At 46.2% G+C, this 17341-nt stretch overlaps 1 protein-coding gene across 2 annotated transcripts in view; it reads left to right on the top strand.

The window, feature by feature from the left end:
- The window catches only part of IDS (iduronate 2-sulfatase), a 35941-nt gene continuing 18600 nt past the window's right edge, over positions 1-17341 (top strand). The window contains exons 1-5 of one of the 2 annotated variants that reach the window (XM_075999506.1): positions 1-262; positions 10664-10800; positions 11485-11662; positions 14871-14959; positions 16856-17056. In XM_075999506.1, coding sequence (XP_075855621.1) covers positions 202-262; positions 10664-10800; positions 11485-11662; positions 14871-14959; positions 16856-17056 — 666 coding nt within the window. In that variant the 5' untranslated portion in view covers positions 1-201. Of the gene's footprint in view, positions 263-9665; positions 9937-10663; positions 10801-11484; positions 11663-14870; positions 14960-16855; positions 17057-17341 lie in introns of those variants that run through there. The other variant, XM_012739954.2, reaches the window with a different exon arrangement.

Consider the following 17341-nt stretch of genomic DNA (forward strand, 5'->3'; position numbering starts at 1 on the left):
AGGAGTAATGATATTTTTCAGTCTATCTCCTGGGGTTGAGGAGATTCATGTGGAAGTGATTTGTAAACTGTAAAGCACTCTACAGCTAATAGTGATCAAGATACATCCGTGTTTTCCCAGGAAGGTGCCAATAGATAAGAGTGTGTGGGGATGCTGGTCTGAGCCTTGAAGTGTGCAGATGGGAGATGGACAGACAGTGAAATGCCTCCAGCTTTGGAAGAAGGAAGAAGAACAGTGAGACCACAGGCCCCCAGTCCCAAAGGTACTACAGGATATGGTCTGGTTGGGGATTCAGATGCCATCCATGGATTTTGACCAAAGTTGTATAGTAGACCCTGGGGCCAATGGGGAGGCAGGTTTGAGAATTGGGAGTTGTTTTGACACTAGGAATCTGTAATGATAGGAGCCTATTCCTTGATCTGTGTGGGGGTTGATGCCAGGCTGTTGCCTGGGGTAATATAGGCCTATGATCTGTCATTCACAATTCCCCAATTCATAAAGCTCTGGCAACCAAAAGGTTTCTCGTAAGCTTGATCTAAATTATTTTGGTAGTAAAACCTAAAATGGGTGACACAAAACTATTTATAGAATGCTGAATTTTCTTTAATCATCACAGTTGCTATTAATATTCATACATCTAACTCCAGAAATGTCATTGTGTTTGCTAGATGCTGCAAGGGCATACTCACCTCATCCCCTTTCTGAATTCTGAAAATCATCTGGCTCGAAGGCTCTTCAAGGAAGGATTGTGTATGTGTGATATTAACATTAGTAAGAGCCAACATTTGTTGAGGACTTACAGAAAGCCAAGGTTCCCAGATGTGATATGTGTTCTTTCTCTAGCCTTCACCTTGTAGGGATGCCCTTCTCAGGACAGGTGAGACTGAGGCTCTGCCTCAGGTCAACCTGGATGATTGGATACCCCATCCTCCAGCCAAATTGCACCATGGAGGTGAAGTCCCATTTGGTACCATCCACAGTTTTCCTTGGGGAAAATGTGGTAAACAAATGGCTGCAAATAAAGCCTTTGGAGAGCTTGTGTGTCCACTAGTCATTTATATCACCTAAATCTGCCCATGGAGTCTTGTGTGAGGAAATCCTGCACCCTATGTGGTCTCCCAGTACAGTCATGCCAAAGCCTGTGCCTACCCACACAATTCTGGAGGGTCATTTGCCTTAACGGTCTCTGATTTGGAGATGTGGGCATGACACCTAGTTGCTACTATCATAGCATGTTCCTCACAAGTGCCAAATGGGAAGTACTACTGGAGGAGATGAGCTCAGATGGTGCCACGTAGCAGCCTGTTGTGCATTTACTCTGCTGGGAAGACCCCTCTGTCTCCAGGAAGCCTCTTGGTTAACTTTTGGTAGGATGGAAAGATGCCTGAAGGCAGCTTTTCAAGGAAGATCTTTGATTGTCTTGTTTTTGTGGTCTCCATTTTTCTCCCTGGGAGGAGTTGGAATAGAAACCATATCATGAGTAGCAACTGGCCTGAGTGAACATTAAGGAGGCAAAATGGCTAGTTGAGGCCAGTTGGCCTTAAAGCTGAAGCAGTTAGCACAGGGCCTGACACGTAGCAAGTGCTTACTTAGCCCAGGGTAGCTTCATGACACTTATTGGGATCACACATTTGATCATTGTTTTCTTGTTCACCAAATCTGTAGAGTGCAGGGACTAAGTGAGGGGGCTTTGCACTGGCTGGAACTAAGTTTGAATTTTGCCTTTGCCACTTACTAGCTGTGTGACCTCTGACAGATTACCTCCACTTTCTCATCATGTAAAATGAAGATACGATAGTAGAACCCACGCCCCTGTGTTGTTGGGTCATAAAATCCTTTGGGCAGAGATGTACAGGCCTTGCTCACTCCAGACTTGGTAGCAACAGTAATAGCATTAGAACTAATCTGGATCCTGAACTGTAAAATGCACTTTTTCCCTGAGCAAAATTAGGATTTTCTGCCAGCCCATGATCTCGAAACTCTCTCTTGCCTGTCTACCCCTGCTGTCTGCCTCGTGACCTTCCATGTGCCTTGGTTGCCTGTGAGGACATATCATGATCACCCTCACAGCATGGGGCTGAAAAGCCCAGACCAGTGCCCTAGCCTGGGTTTGTGACAATGTTGCATAGTGGTTAAGAGGCCAAGGTCTAAGTTCCAGCTCCTTTGGCCATGAGACCTTGAGCTGATGAAGACCTCCTCCAAGCTTCCATTTGTGTATCAGTATGCTGGAGATGGCAATAGTGCACAGTCCCTGGGGCGGCAGTGAAGATTCAATGAGTTGAAAAGTCTGGGATGAATTTGGTCCACAAGGATGTTATAGGAAAGAGAGGCAAGAAAGTGGTGTTGAGGTCTTTTGTCTGACTTGGGCCCCAATATGGGCTGACAGTGGTGTGAGAAGTGCTAATGCCACCCTGCCTCCAGCCTGCTATTGTATCCCTCTGGGGACTTATTCTTTAAGCAGCTTGTTGATGTAGAAAACAAACTACACTGAAAATGGAAAACCAGAATTGTCTTGATCATAGAAGCCATAGTCGCCTCAGGAAAATGTCTCATGAAGCCCTGGAGCCTGTCTGGGGCCTGTCAGGCAGCTGGGTGGGCATCACCTGAGTGCAGGCTGAAGTCCCACATGCCACAGGCTGTAGCTTCATAACTAAAAATATTTTACTGGCCCAGATGGAATCTCCCTGAAGTTCACAAGCCATGGTGTAGGGCTCTGAAGAGCCAAAAATTGCTGTAGCTTCCCTGGCTGGGCTGGAGCTGGAGCAGGCTGAGAAGGCTGAAATCTGGAACTCTATGAGTTAGAGTCTGTCCAGGCAGGCAGGCAGAACCTTTGTCCCAAAGCCCTTATTTATTGAGTGCCTACTGGAGGTTGGGAATGATTCCCTAGGCCAGCTGTTTGTGGCATTCACATTTCCCAGGGCCCAGGGAAGTTTAGCAGTGGTCCAAGGTCACATGGTAGGGCTAGGATTGAAATCAGGTCGGTCTGATCCCAGGTCTTATGCTCTCATCATGTGACAACTCAAACACCATCAATCAGAAAGGTGGGGACCAGGCAGCCAGCTGGGTCCAGGCAGCAAACTGGTGGTTTCTTCCCCAGGGTACAAGGTCAGGGCTTGGGATAGGGGCTTCAAGGCTTAGTTCCTGCCCAGGATTTAAAGGATTAGGCTTAGTTCTTGCCCAGGATTTAAGCTCCAAGAATCAATGGAGAGAAATCCCAGCTATGGGCTGGGACTTTAGAAAACTATTTTTTTTTTTTTATGTGAACACACATGCCTTTTAGCAAAAATCCCCTCTGATGAGCCTTCCTCCCCTGAGTGTTTTTACTGGTCCCTGAGAGAGCTTAGAGAAGTTCCTCATTTTGATAGACTTTTTAATGATGTTGCAAAAATATCATGTCACACCGATTGCACAAGAGGTGACATCTGCTGCTTCCCAAATGCTGCATTTCTTCAAATAAAAAGCAGAAGACAGAGTGCAGTACATAGAGAACTCACATCTTGGTAAAGACAGAATTGAAATTCTTGGCAAAGCAAGCCATCCCTTTTAATAATTAGTCTCACGTCATAGAAAAGAGGGCTGATTTTCTTCACCCAGCAAGCACAGTTGTTCTTCTTGCTGATTTTGTTTTTTTTTTGGCATGACAGTGCATTGATCTTACATGGTTATCAAGGGGCATGGTAATTTGGTGTGTCTTCAAAGACCCTTCCTCCTACACTTCTGGTTTTCTCTTTGTAGGTGTCACATTTATGGCTGTGTTTAGCTGTTCCATCCATTTATGCCTGAGATGTGTCTTGTAGCACACTGTGATAGGGGGCCTTGAAGGAATGCCACAAGACAAGCAAAGTCCTTGCCGTGTTTTCAAGTCCATCTTGTCCTCTGGCTTTTACTTTAGAAGTGACACTCCTGCTTCACTAGCTAGAGGAAGTGGGCAATGCCCTGCATTCTAGCTGTGGGCTCCACTTGGCAAGACACATCTGCTGTCAGAGCCTAAGAGTGCAGGTGTGCAATACCTGGCCTGCTGGACCATGGCATAGGGCCCAGGTTTGTGACTGGTGGGCCTGAGTGACCAGAAGCCCCACCCCTCACCCAAGCCCATGTGGGGAAGCCCTCAACTGTGAGAGCCCTCCTTTCTTCCCAAACAGCCATTGCTGTTTCCTTTCCCTGTGCTCTTTGTACAGAGATCTGGAGGAATAAGTAGAAATCCTTTCTACATTAAAGAGGAACAGAGCAAACCAGGAGAAAAGGGGCTGACCAAATGTACCCCTTCATTCAGATGACTGCAATTAAAATGGGAAAAGAGCCAGTCATACCTCATGAAGTGACAGTTCAGTACTTCCAAAGATATGATTATACATTCCTGTTTTTCTTATTTTGTTTTAAGCTTATATTTTACAAAATAAGACTTAAAAAAAAAAAAGGAAATGAATCACCTTTAAAGCAGTGCTAGCAAACACCAGAGCTTAGGCGACCCCTAGTGGAGGTTTCTAGAACTCCTCTACTTTCTGGCCGACAGCGCTGGGGTTGCCTGCTCTGAGCCCTGTCTATCTGCCCATCCAGAGCTGTGCTGACTAATGCATGGCATGATGGAAAAGTCTGGGCTTGAAAAAAACAAAAACAAAAACAAAAACAACAACAACAACAAAACGAAAGGAAAGAAGGAAGGAGAGGAGAGGAAAGAGGGAGGGTAGAGAACTGGAGGGAAGAAGAGAGAAGGGAGGAGGGACTGTTCAGAGGATGATGCCAGATGTCCAAAGGCAAATGGGCTGTGGCTGACACTACCATAATGAGATAATCATCTCGTCTTATAAAGTACTTGGCGCAGAGTATGACCCAGGATAGGAGCTCAGCAAATGTCAAGGCTGCCATGATGCCTGGCCCCTCAGCTGCCCTGTTATGCTCCATGGGGCTTCATTCTTGTTTCCTGGAAAATAAAACAGAATCAGATTATGGTTGTGAAGTGATTGCTGTGGCAGGGTATCAGGGAATGTAGCCCTATAAACACCTTGACTTTAGAACTTCTGTTTTCTAGAACTGTAAGAAGATTATTTCAAGTCACTACTATTGTTACAGCAGCAATAGGAAATTAAGATGGTACTTTGTGGCTATAGAAGAAGTTATTGAGCATCTGGAATTATCAGTGCTGTGAAGCAAAACCTGAAGTTAAAAAAAAATTACAGACCTGCAATGTACCTTCACTTGAAACTATCTTATGGCCAATATTTTTTCCAAACACAGTGTCACTTGTCTCCATCCCCAGGGAGCACGGGGCTGCTACTGCTATTCTGCAATCCTCAGGGCAGCCTAGCCCTGGTTCTGTCCATTTACACTCTCCAGACAGCTTGAGAACAAAGTTCCAACTCGCTGCCTCTCCTATCTTGAGACAACCACTACTTGGAACAGCTCCCTTGGTGCTCAGCATATTTCCTGGCAGTGGCAGCCCACATTAGGCTCCTTAGGATATGGTTTTACATGTCAAAAGAGTCCAGGGCCCTTCCTGCCATTCTGTGCAGGGTGAGAGAGCTGTCATTGGTATCGGGCTGGGACATGAGTATAGCCTGGGACACTCTCCTTTCTCATCCAGGTAATTCTGGTCAAGCTTCTCATCCCACTGAGCTCTAAAAACCCAGCAAACATTGCTAGCCTTGGGGCTATGGCAGTAAATGGAAGGGGCAGAGCCTGCCCTTAAGGAGGAGTGCCCTTTCAGGGGTCCTGGGATCTGGAATGAGATACAAGTCTTGAACTCTCTCCTGAAGCCTCGTCCTACTGCTGTGGTAGGGTATCAGAGAATATTTACCAATTCACCGCTGTGTTTTGTCCCATCTCCCTGGAGTTAGGGTCAAAGGTGAGGGGTACAGTAGAAGCCCAAGGGCCAGGGTACTTGTGTTCCCTTGCTGGATAGTACCCTGAAAAGTACACGGAGTCCAAGAGGTCCCCTCACACCAGATTAGCAGAATTTAGCTGCAGAAGTGTCTGGAGTAGCACCCTGAGCTTCCTGTGACACTTAAGTGGCATGGGAAAGCAGCTAAATTTTCCTGTACCCCTACAAGGAGAGAGGGGAGAGGCAATCTGCCAAAGGATGCCACAGTGGAAAATGGCATGAACAGTGCAGCTAGAAACCAGGTTAGAATGAGGATATATCATTGTAAGCTAGTATGAGGGGATGCCACCTCTGAGGGCTGGATGGGATTGTACATCAGAGTGGATGCTGGCATGTATGGGTAGCCAATGCAAAGAACCAGATGCTCTCTCTCTCCAGATATGGTGACAGAATTTAAGAGCCTCACAGAATGTAGGTGACAGCCTGGGGCAAATGATGAGAAAATCCTCAGTTGCTTGATAACAATAATTGGTAATTAGTCGCAAAACACTGAAGTAACTTGGAATAGGTGGAATTGACTAGATTAAGTTTTCTGTTATCTGGTGGAATTGAGGCTCAAGATAGGGCCCATCTGTGGCAGGTGCAATTCTAGATGGCCCCGAGATTTCCTGTCCCATAGTGTATATGTCCTTGAATTGTCCCCTGCCTTGAGGATGGGTAGCTTGTACTACAGTTGGCCCTCTATACCTGCGGGTTCTGCACCTGTGAATTCAATCAAACTTGGATAAAAAATATTTGAAAAAAATGGATGGTTGCCTCTGTATTGAACATGTTCAGACTTTTCCTTGTCATTATTCCCTAAACAATATAACTACTATTTACATAGCATTTACACTATATTAGTGTTATAAGTAATCTAGGGATGATTTAAAGTATATGGGAGGATGTGTGTACATTCTATGCAAAATACTACACCATTTTATATCAGGGACTTGAACACCCATGGATTTTGGCATCCCCAGGGGGTTCTGAAATCAATCCCCCACAGACACCAAGGGATGGCTGTACTTGCTTATAGACAATAGAATAGAATATGGCAAATGTGAAGGTATGTAGATTCATCACTTCAATCCTCTGTCTTCACATGGACATCCAGTTAGAGCATATCTTCTAGCATCAGCCTAGATCCAAGCAGATCATGCCTCATCACCTTCTGACTATAACATCTACCCCAACCCCCAGCTCAGGGAGACAGATTTGAGTCTGACTCCTGTCTCCTTGTTTTGGCTGCCAGACAATAAACCTTTCTTGCTGCAAAAACCCAGTGCTAGGCCAGGTGAGGTGGCTCATGCCTATAATCCTAGCACTCTTGGAGGCCGAGGCAGGAGGATCGCTTGAGCTCAGGAGTTTGAGACTAGCCTGAGCAAGAGCGAGACCCTGTCTCTATAAAAAATAGAAAAATGACCCCGGTGTGATGGCATGCGCCTGTAGTCCCAGCTACTTGGGAGGCTGAAGCAGGAGGATCGCTTGAGCCCAGGAGTTTGAGATTGCAGTGAGCTATGATGTCACTACTGCACTCTAGCCAGGGTGACAGAGCAAGACTCTGTCTCAATAAAACAAAAAACCGAAAAGCCCAGTGCTTCTGTGTTTGGCTCACTGTTGCACACGGGCAAACAAACCCAGTTCAGTTCAGGTACAGTGATAAAAGTCTTAAGAAAGGCTTCAGCCAACCACAGGGAGCTCTGAAGCTGGGATGGCCTTTCAGAGATGTCCAAAGTTGGGGTAAGAGGCTAGACCTTTATACCGTGAAATTGAATCATTGCATGTGGGCTTCCTGAGAACAGGTGTGACTGTGGTCGAGGTGACTGTCCTTATCTAAGACAATTTCTGAGGAGGGCTAACAACAGCTAACAGCTCTTTTATTTATTTATTTTTTTATTTTAGCGTATTATGGGGGTACAAGTGTTAAGGTTACTTATATTGCCCATGCCCCCCTCCCCCCTCGAGTAAGAGCTTCAAGCATGTCCATCCCCCAAACGTGGCACATCTTACTCGTTGTGGTTGTGTACACCCATCCCCTCCTTCCCCCTCCTACCCTCCCGACACCCGATAAATGTTACTCCTATATGTTCACTTAGGTGTTGATCCGTTAATACCAATTTTCTGGTGAGTACATGTGGTGCTGGTTTTTCCATTCTTGAGATACTTCACTTAGTAGAATGGGTTCCAGCTGTATCCAGGAGTATACAAGAGGTGCTATATTACCTTTTTTTTTAAAGCTGAGTAGTACTCCATGGTATACATATACCACATTTTATTAATCCACTCATTAATTGATGGGCACTTGGGTTGTTTCCATAGCTTTGCAATTGTGAATTATGCTGCTATAAACATTCGAGTGCAGGTATCTTTTTCATAAAGTGACTTTTGATCTTTTGGGTAGATGCCCAGTAGTGGAATTGCTGGATCAAATGGTAGATCTACTTGTATCGCTTTGAGGTATCTCCATATTGCTTTCCACAGAGGTTGCACTATTTTGCAGTCCCACCAGCAGTGTAGGAGTGTTCCTCTCTCTCCGCATCCACGCCAGCATTTGTTGTTTGGGGACTTTTTGATAAAGGCCATTCTCACTAGAGTTAAGTGATATCTCATTGTGGTTTTGATTTGCATTTCCCCGATGATTAGAGATGTTGAGCATTTTTTCATATGTTTGTTGGCCATTATTCTGTCTTCTTTTGAGAAGTTTCTGTTCATGTCCTTTGCCCATTTTTTTGATAGGGTTGTTTGATTTTTTCTTGCTGATTTTCCTGAGTTCTAAATAGATTCTAGTTATCAGCCCTTTATCAGATGTTTAGCTTGCAAAAATTTTCTCCCATTCTGTGGGTTGTCTGTTTGCTCTCTTGACAGTTTCTTTGGCTGTGCACAGCTAACAGCTCTTAAGCCAGCTAGGGAAATAAAATTTTTGGTCCTGAAGGGAGATCTGGGCAGTGCATCATAGATGCATTAGTACTTTCCCATTGTCCATTGTTCTTTAACCATAATTAAGTTGCCTGGGTTTTGTTACCGATTGATTCTCAAAGTTGAAAATCAAGGTGTGTCGGCAGTATTGTGACCCTGGTAATAGTATTCATTATAGTACAGTGTAGGGCTATGATTCTATTTCCGCTATTGCTGCTTCCTCTGCTTGGAGCACTCTTCTTGCATACATCAATGTGGCTTGCTCCCTCACCTCCTTCAAGTTTTTGTTAAAATGTGACATTACTAGTAAGGCTTTGCCTGGCCACCCCCTGGAAAACAGCAAGCATCCCCCGTCCTTGCTTGATTTTTCTCCAGACCGCGTATGTCATCTGTTTATTACTTATAGTTTTATGAAACTCCACCAGGGCAGGGACTTAGAGCCCCAGCACCACCAACAGTGCCTAGTATACATATTTGCAATGCTTAATAAGTATTTGTTGAACAAATTAATAGGAAAAGGGGTCCTTTTAGACAGGAGAAGGAGGGTTCTCAAAGGGCCTCGTTGAAAGGAAATGGCATTGGGCTGGAGAGCAAAGACAAATGTGACATTCATAGAGAAATTATGGAAGGACAGGGCTTCCAGGTGAAAGGCACAGCACAAACAAAGGCAAAGAAGCTGGAAACTGCTATTTAAAGACAGTGGATGAGTAGCAAAACCCGGCAGCAGCTCTCCACCGGGGCTAGCAGGTCCGTGAAGCTTGATGCAGCAGGGAGGGCGGGGCGCTGCGCTCTTCCCTCGGCCCCTCCCGCTGTGCCCGGATCACGCGCGCTGACCTTGCGCACCACTAAGCCCCGCCCCTGGGGGGGCGGGGTGGGGGAAAGAAGCACGCAGGCGCGCTCTCCCTCGGGTTGGCGCCCAGGCGTCTGGGCCCCAGGCTGCCCTCTTGTTCTGTCCTCAAAGGTTCCCAACGTGGAGGCCTCCGCGGCGGTGGCTGCTGCCGGGCTCTCCAGTTGCAGCCTGTCACTGCTGTTCCAGAGTGGCCGCGTCAAAGCAGAAATGCCGCCGCTACCGCCCGGCCGGGGCGTGCTCTGGCTCGGCCTGGTCCTGGGCTCTGTCTGGGTCGCCCGTGAGAACGCGGCACTAGCCAACCCGCCTGCAGGTGCCGCTGGCGCCCAGATTGCGGAGGCGCCTTTCCCCCTCACCCTATTCCCCCATTCTTCCCTCCTTTCCTGCTTACATCCATTCTTTTCCCACGCCCACTATTCTTTTTTTTTCATCCATCCGTCTTTCCCTCCCTCCCTCAATTTTTCTCTCCTTTCTACCCTTCCTCCGTCTGTCCATTCACCCTGTTTCTTTCTCTCCTTCCATCTGTTCATCCCCCACCCTCTCTCCTAGCCATCCACGCTTCTCTTTCTCCTTCCCTCCATCCTTCTTTCCATCCATCTGTCTATCCTCGGCATCTTTCCATCTCTCCTTCCATCAGTCCATCCTTCCCTTTTCCCTTTCACCCATCCATCTTTCTCTCTCCCACCATCCTTTCCTCCTTCCTTCCATCCCTTCATCTATTCTTTCCTTCCCTCTTTTCCTCCATCCAACAATCCTTCCTTCTATCCATCCTTCCCTATACTCTTAAATTCTTCATTCTTTTCCTCCATCCTTCTCTTTCTATCACCCTCCCTCATCCATGAGGCTTGAGGCCCTGGCCAAAGCCTAACCCTGCCACCTAGGACTCAGGCTTCCTCTTCACACCCCATCTCCGCCCTTGCTGAGGCCCAGTCCTGCTTGCTCCTTGCTGGCAGGACTGTCAAGGTGCAGTCCTTGACAGTGGGAGAGAAGGTTCAGTGCCAGTGCAGTTGACCTCACCAAAGCCCTTCCCTCTTGTGTAGATGCTCTGAATATCCTTCTTATCATCGTGGATGACCTGCGCCCCTCCCTGGGCTGTTACGGAGATAAGCTAGTGAGGTCCCCAAACATCGACCAACTGGCATCCCGCAGCCTCCTCTTCCAGAATGCCTTTGCCCAGGTATGTCTGGGGGCCTCTAGGCATGGGCATGTGCCTCCTCGTGCACTGAGGGTCGGTGGGGGGGGCCCTTTAACTATTGTTACATGGCACTGATTGTGCCAGACATCTCTTTGTTAGAGGGAAGCATAGTCTCCGAAAGGGTGCTCAATAAATCCAGTTGTCCACTCACAAGGTAGTGTGTATTTTCAGGGGTGCCCCTCCTCTGTGGGTGGAGGGTGTGCCCTGGCCCTAACATACTCAGGATGGCCCTGGCCAGCTTTCTCCCAGGAGAGGGGAATGCTTGGTGCTCAGAAGGAAGGGGGGCTACAGAATGCCACCCACAGGTCTGCCGACTGGGCCTCGGGTGAAAGTCAGCCAGCTGGTCATGGCAGCTCTGCTCTCTGAGCCCCTTGAGAGGCTGACCCTAGAAATGTCATCCACCCCTTGTGCCTAGGGACGCCATCACATAGGAGCATACAAGCATCTGCTGGTTTGAGGGCCCAATTCCTACCCCTTCTTTCACCAGGAAGACTCATGTCTTATGCCTGGGCGAGGCCCAGATCCTGCCTGGTGGCTTTGAGATCTGCATGAGTCAGCTATCAAGCTGTTTCCTGGGGCCCTTGGGAGGGAGGTTGCTTGGTTGCCTTGGAGATCACAGACACATTTTGCTGTGAAGATATTGACTTCTGCTCCTGCTCCTAACAGCAAGCAGTGTGCGCCCCGAGCCGCGTGTCCTTCCTCACCGGGAGGAGACCTGATACCACCCGCCTGTATGACTTCAACTCCTACTGGAGGGTGCACACTGGAAACTTCTCCACCATCCCCCAGTACTTCAAGGAGAATGGCTACGTGACCATGTCGGTTGGAAAAGTCTTTCACCCTGGTACTGCTCCATGTCGCCTGTCTGGGTTCTCTTGTTTCAACCCGAACACAAGGATCACCTCCTGAGCTTGGGGCTGTCTTGGCAGAGGCATCTCCTGGCTGGGCAGATAATTCCCTATTCACTGCTGCCTTTCTTAAAAACACAACAAAACAAAACAAAACTACTACTCAACTTGGCTTCATGTTCTCACCCAAAGTGAGAAAGGGTAGGAGTTTTGGTTCCTTTCAGAAACCATTGGTGGTGCTATTTGGTTCCTTTGGCTTCTGGATGGTAGGAAGAGTGCTGGGTGGGGAGGTGGCAGTGTTGGGTGTGAGTGCAGCTCTGAGCCTAACTCTCTGCCCTTCAGAGTCCCTGTGGGTAAAATTGGAGTGGGGTGAGAATGTCTGAGGACCTTACGTGTGGCAGCAGTGCTGCTACTGACTTGTTGTCCAGTGAGGGGGCTGCTGTTTGGTTGAGGCTGCTGCCCACTCTGTAAATTAGATCAGGAGACTGAGTGTAAGGTGGGACCTAGAGCCTGTAGGGTGCCAGGGACTGCCAATCTTGACTTAAATGCTACTTGATAAACTCGCTCTCTTTAATACCAAAATGGCAATGTGGGAAGTACAAACTTTAAAACTTTTTTTAAAAAAATTATTTTGAATTATTATGAGTACATAATAGTTGCGTATTTCTAGAAGTGATGAATGATTATTTGACCAATAAAAATGGAAAAAAGGAAAGTATAGACTAAAGCATATAAATCACTTATAATCCTGCCACTCTGAGGCTAGCTGCATTTTGATGTTCCCCCTGTTCTGAGCATGTTATTTTTCTGATTTGAGATTATCTTATATATACAATTTTTTTTTTTTTTTTTTTTTGAGACAGAGTCTCACTTTTGCTGCCCAGGCTAGAGTGAGTGCCGTGGCGTCAGCCTAGCTCACAGTAACCTCAAACTCCTGGGCTCAAGCGATCCTCCTGCCTCAGCCTCCCGAGTAGCTGGGACTACAGGCACGCGCCACCATGCCCGGCTCATTTTTTGTATATATACTTCCAGTTGGTCAATTAATTTCTTTCTATTTTTAGTAGAGACGGGGTCTCGCTCAGGCTGGTTTCGAACTCCCGACCTCGAGCAATCCGCCCGCCTCGGCCTCCCAGAGTGCTAGGATTACAGGCGTGAGCCACCTCGCCCGGCCTTATACAATTTTATATCCTGAATTTTTTAAAAAACTTTCCCCCATAATGTTATTCATCATAAAAAGTCATTTTAATAATAGCATAGTAGTCTAACATACAGGTAGGTATATCATGCTGTAGTCCAAATGGTTTCAGGTCTTCACTGTCATAGCTGGCATGAGTATCTTTGGAAGCACAATGAACTGATGATGGACAGTAGCACCAGGAATCTGGGCACTTGATCCCAGTTATATCACTTCTTAGCTGTGCCGTTGACCTTGGGCAAATTGTTCATTCTCTTGGAACCTTAGATTCCTTACCTGGGAAGCTAGAGTCATAGATGTCTTAACTACCTCCCAGTGTCCCTATCTGGGTAGTTCATGAGTGTGAAAGTACATTGGAAAGCAGGAGCTCAGTAAGTACAGTAGTGCTTGTCATTAGGGTAACAACTTGAACGTTCTCTCTCCCTTTGCTCACTGGTTTCACTGATAGGCTTAGCAGCTTTTTCTAGGAACCTAGCTGGCCAGGCCAGGTTGAGGGAAGCATTGAACTGTGCTAAGTCAGGCCCAGTTTTGAAGGTGAATCTCTCAGGGGTCATATTGCACAGCCGAAAGCCCAACATCAGTAGAACTTTCGACAAGTTTGGTACTCATATCATCTCAGCCCTTGCCTGCAGGCAGCTAGAGAGAAGTGACGATTTGGAGAGAGGAGGAAATATAGCAGAGGGAGGAGATTGTGCTTTGGGAAGGGAGGCCAGACCAGGGCTGAGTGATGTTGCTTGGCCTCCTTCCTCCTAACGATTGGATTTGAGGATCAGGCCCTAAGCACCTAAGTGTCCTAGCCAGAGAACAAAAGCTTTTCCTGTAGTCCTTGTGGAAACACACTTTACAATGAATCTTTGTTCACAAGATCCTTTTCTGTTAGTGTTGGGCCTGCTCAAGGGTGATAGTAGCCACCTTGAGTGCCAGTTATGTACGTGCCATTTATTATGGTGACCACTCCTTTAATCTTCTCAACAGCAAGCAAGCTGGGTTTGTAGCATTGTCATCATTTCCTGAGGAAGAAATTGAGGTGCATGGAAGTCAAGTAGCTTGCCCGAGGTTGCCCAGATGCTAAGAGGCAGTGTCAGGATTTGAACTCAGGTCCATAGGCTTCCTGTGTGCTCTTGCCACCACCATGCTGTGCTAATAGGCCCTCCACCTGGTACCCTCTTCCTCTCCAGTCATGCCTCCTCTGGTGCTTCAGAGCTGTGTGGCCATGATAACTGATGCTCTTTTTCCTATGGTTCCACCTGCAATCCCCTCTCTACTTCTCCTGGTTAACTTCTATAGGCAGCACTACCCTTCTCATCCCTCGCAAGCCTTGCTGACTCCTAGAAGTCTTCCCTGCAAACTCTCACCTGACCCACATCACCTCTGTGCCTGGGGGCTCTCCCACGTGGTAGAGAGCCAACTCTTTTGACAGTTGGCAGTGCTTCCTTGGTTTCATGTGCTGTTATTGTGTCTTCCCAAATAGACTGTAAAGTACAAGCCTAGGTGTGGGTTTCTGTTTTACAAATGAGTACTTGAACTTGGAGTCCTAAGGCACGAGTTTGAGTCCTGGCTCACTCTTATAATATCTGATTGGCATTGGGCAAGGCACAGAGCTTCTCTGAGCCTTCCTTTTCCCACCTGCCCCATGGTGGGGCCAATGCCTCTGCTCCCTTCTTCACAGGGTTGATAAGAGGCTCCAGTGTGGGCTCTAGGGAACTGTGCTGTTGTAATGGGATGGCTCATCTTGCCCTTGTGGATTCCTTTCACAGAGCCTATTACAAATCACCAGGGCTTGGAGACCAGGAATTCAGATGCTCAGGACTCAAATAGAAACCTAGAGAATTGGCTTTGGAGGGGACTTTTCATCATCTGGCCTAAATTTCTGATTTCATAGATGAGGAAACTAAGGCCCAAAGAGGGGAGGTTTCACTTGTCCAGTTGTTTATACAAGTTTTAATTTGGGAGGATGGGGCGTCAAAAGACTCTTCATGTTTTATTTAACAACTTTCCCCCCCCTCAAGGTATATCTTCCAATCATAGTGATGATTCTCCATATAGCTGGTCATTTCCTCCTTATCATCCCTCCTCCGAGAAGTATGAAAACACTAAGGTAAGGCTGTGAAATGTACACTGTTCTGAGGAGAAACCACTTTTCTTTGTCTAGCAAACAAACTATTGTGTATACTACACTTTCTGTCAAGCTGGTTATACTGTGAGGTTAAACATTTGTGATAGTGTTTTGACAGAGACAAGTGTTGGGATGTTTAGCATCAGGCCTGATGGGAACAGTGGCTTTACTTTAGAAGCTGGTGGGTACTCCTTGTTCTAGAACCTTAAGCCCTAATGCATCAGACTCATTTAATGGCTCCTTGCTACTCATTCTGGATGAGGCTCTAAACTGAGGGTTGTGGAAGATGCTGAGACTTGGAAGGGAGAAGAGAGTTGAGCATTAGGACTCAGTCCAGAATGAGAGAAAGGCATGCTATATGTCTGTCTGCTGTCTCAGATCTAATGTATATGATCAGATACTGAGAACTCTAACAGGGGTTTTAAAATTTCAGAGCATTATAGAAAATAAATAAGAATCTACAAAGAAAAATCTTGGTTTAGGGGAATCCCCAGTATACAAATGAAACTAAAGCCCACATTTAAAAAATTCAGAAAACCATCTGGAGAACTGAGAAATGACATGCACCTCTGAGGTTTTTGGAGACTTCATGTGGGGAAGAAGGATGAGGATTTGGAGGTGGGATGGAGGATATTGTTATAAATTCTTAACATCTTTCCATTTCAGAATACAGTGAACACCCAGGGCTTTGGCCTTTGGCTTGTGGCTTAAGTAGGAACAGAATGAGATTGGAAGACCCCATCTTAATTTTTCAATTCCCTGAAGCCATCTTGCTACTTTTTAGTGGCCTCACTTACAAATGCCAGGCCCCTGTTTCTTCAGTGCCCTCTCATTTCTTATCACACTGGCAGATCTGACAGTACCAAATCCCCCTTGAGTGCTGCATATAAGGCAGTTGCTGGGCTGTCCTGCCCGAGCAGGGTGGGCAAGACAGGGTTGTGAAAGGACACCACTCTTCCAGATGGAGCAGCAGCTGGCACAGTGCCTGGATCTTTGTGATGTACAAGTCATGGCCAAAATTAACTTTGGCCTTATGGCCAGCATGGCCACTTTGGGAAATGAAGCAGAAGGATTCATTCTGTACATGGTGTAGCTAAGGATCTGTAAATTCCATGGACTATCAGCTTTTTCCAGTTGACTGGGACTTTGTTACTTGCAAGTCTTAGTCTGTCTTTGAAATTTAAAACAGGATTTTTTTTTCTTTTTAATTTTCTTATTGAGATATAATTCACATACTATAAAAACTCTCCTTTTTAAAGTGTACAATTCAGTGGTTTTTAGTAAATTCAGAGTTGTGCAACCATCACCAAAAATCAATTTTTTACCATTTTTATCACTCCCAAAAGAAACTCTGTACCCATTACCAATAATTCCCCATTTTCTGTCAACCCACAGTGTATGATAACCACTTATCTAATTTCTATCTCTATAGTTTTGCCTATTCTGGACATTTCATATAAATAGAATTATATAATATGTAGTTATTTATATCTGGCTTCTTTTGTTTTGGAGACATTTTGGAGAAATGTCTATATAAGTCCTTTGCCCATTTTTAATTGGCTTATTTATCTTCTTATTGGTGAGTTGGAGATACATTTTTTTGATAATTAGTTTACTTGGATTTCCTTTAATTAGATATGATCTAGAGACAGAGAATTAGCAGCAAAAAACTAAGTGCTGGTAGATTTGTGGCCCCTGCCTAGGGGAAAAAAAAACCACTTCTCTGTTTTAGTTTTACTTCTGATGTCCCTGTTCAGTCTGAATGACTAAGACCTAATGGGCTGTGGTGATGTGAATGTATAATCCATGTGTGTGCTACCTTCATGACTTTTATTTCTTGCATTTAAAAAGCTGATGTTACATATTTTGTTTTGAAAGACATGTCGAGGACCAGATGGAGAACTCCATGCCAACCTGCTTTGCCCTGTGGATGTGGTGGATGTGCCTGAGGGCACCTTGCCTGACAAACAGAGCACTGAGCAAGCCATACAATTGTTGGAAAGGATGAAAATGTCATCCAGTCCTTTCTTCCTGGCCGTTGGATATCATAAGCCACACATCCCCTTCAGATACCCCAAGGTGAAGAGCTGGCTGAGGGCTGATATAGCACAGCCACAACAGCTGTGTTTGTTGAGGGAATAATTTGTGTAGGAAAGGTGGCCACATCCTCTGTCCCCAGTCACCAGGGATGCCTTTTGGGCACTAGTGTGCTCAGTGGAGTGGAGATGGGATTCAGAAGTCAAGGCTAAGAACATGTAGGAATCTTGTATGAAGTACTTGACTTTCTACTTCCCTCCACTGGAGAGTTTGATTCCTTTCCTTGAACTCATAGAGTAAATGTTGGGTTGGATGGTGAGGTCATCA

The sequence above is a fragment of the Microcebus murinus genome, chromosome X (assembly GCF_040939455.1).
Source record: "Microcebus murinus isolate Inina chromosome X, M.murinus_Inina_mat1.0, whole genome shotgun sequence".
Lineage (NCBI taxonomy): Eukaryota > Metazoa > Chordata > Mammalia > Primates > Cheirogaleidae > Microcebus > Microcebus murinus.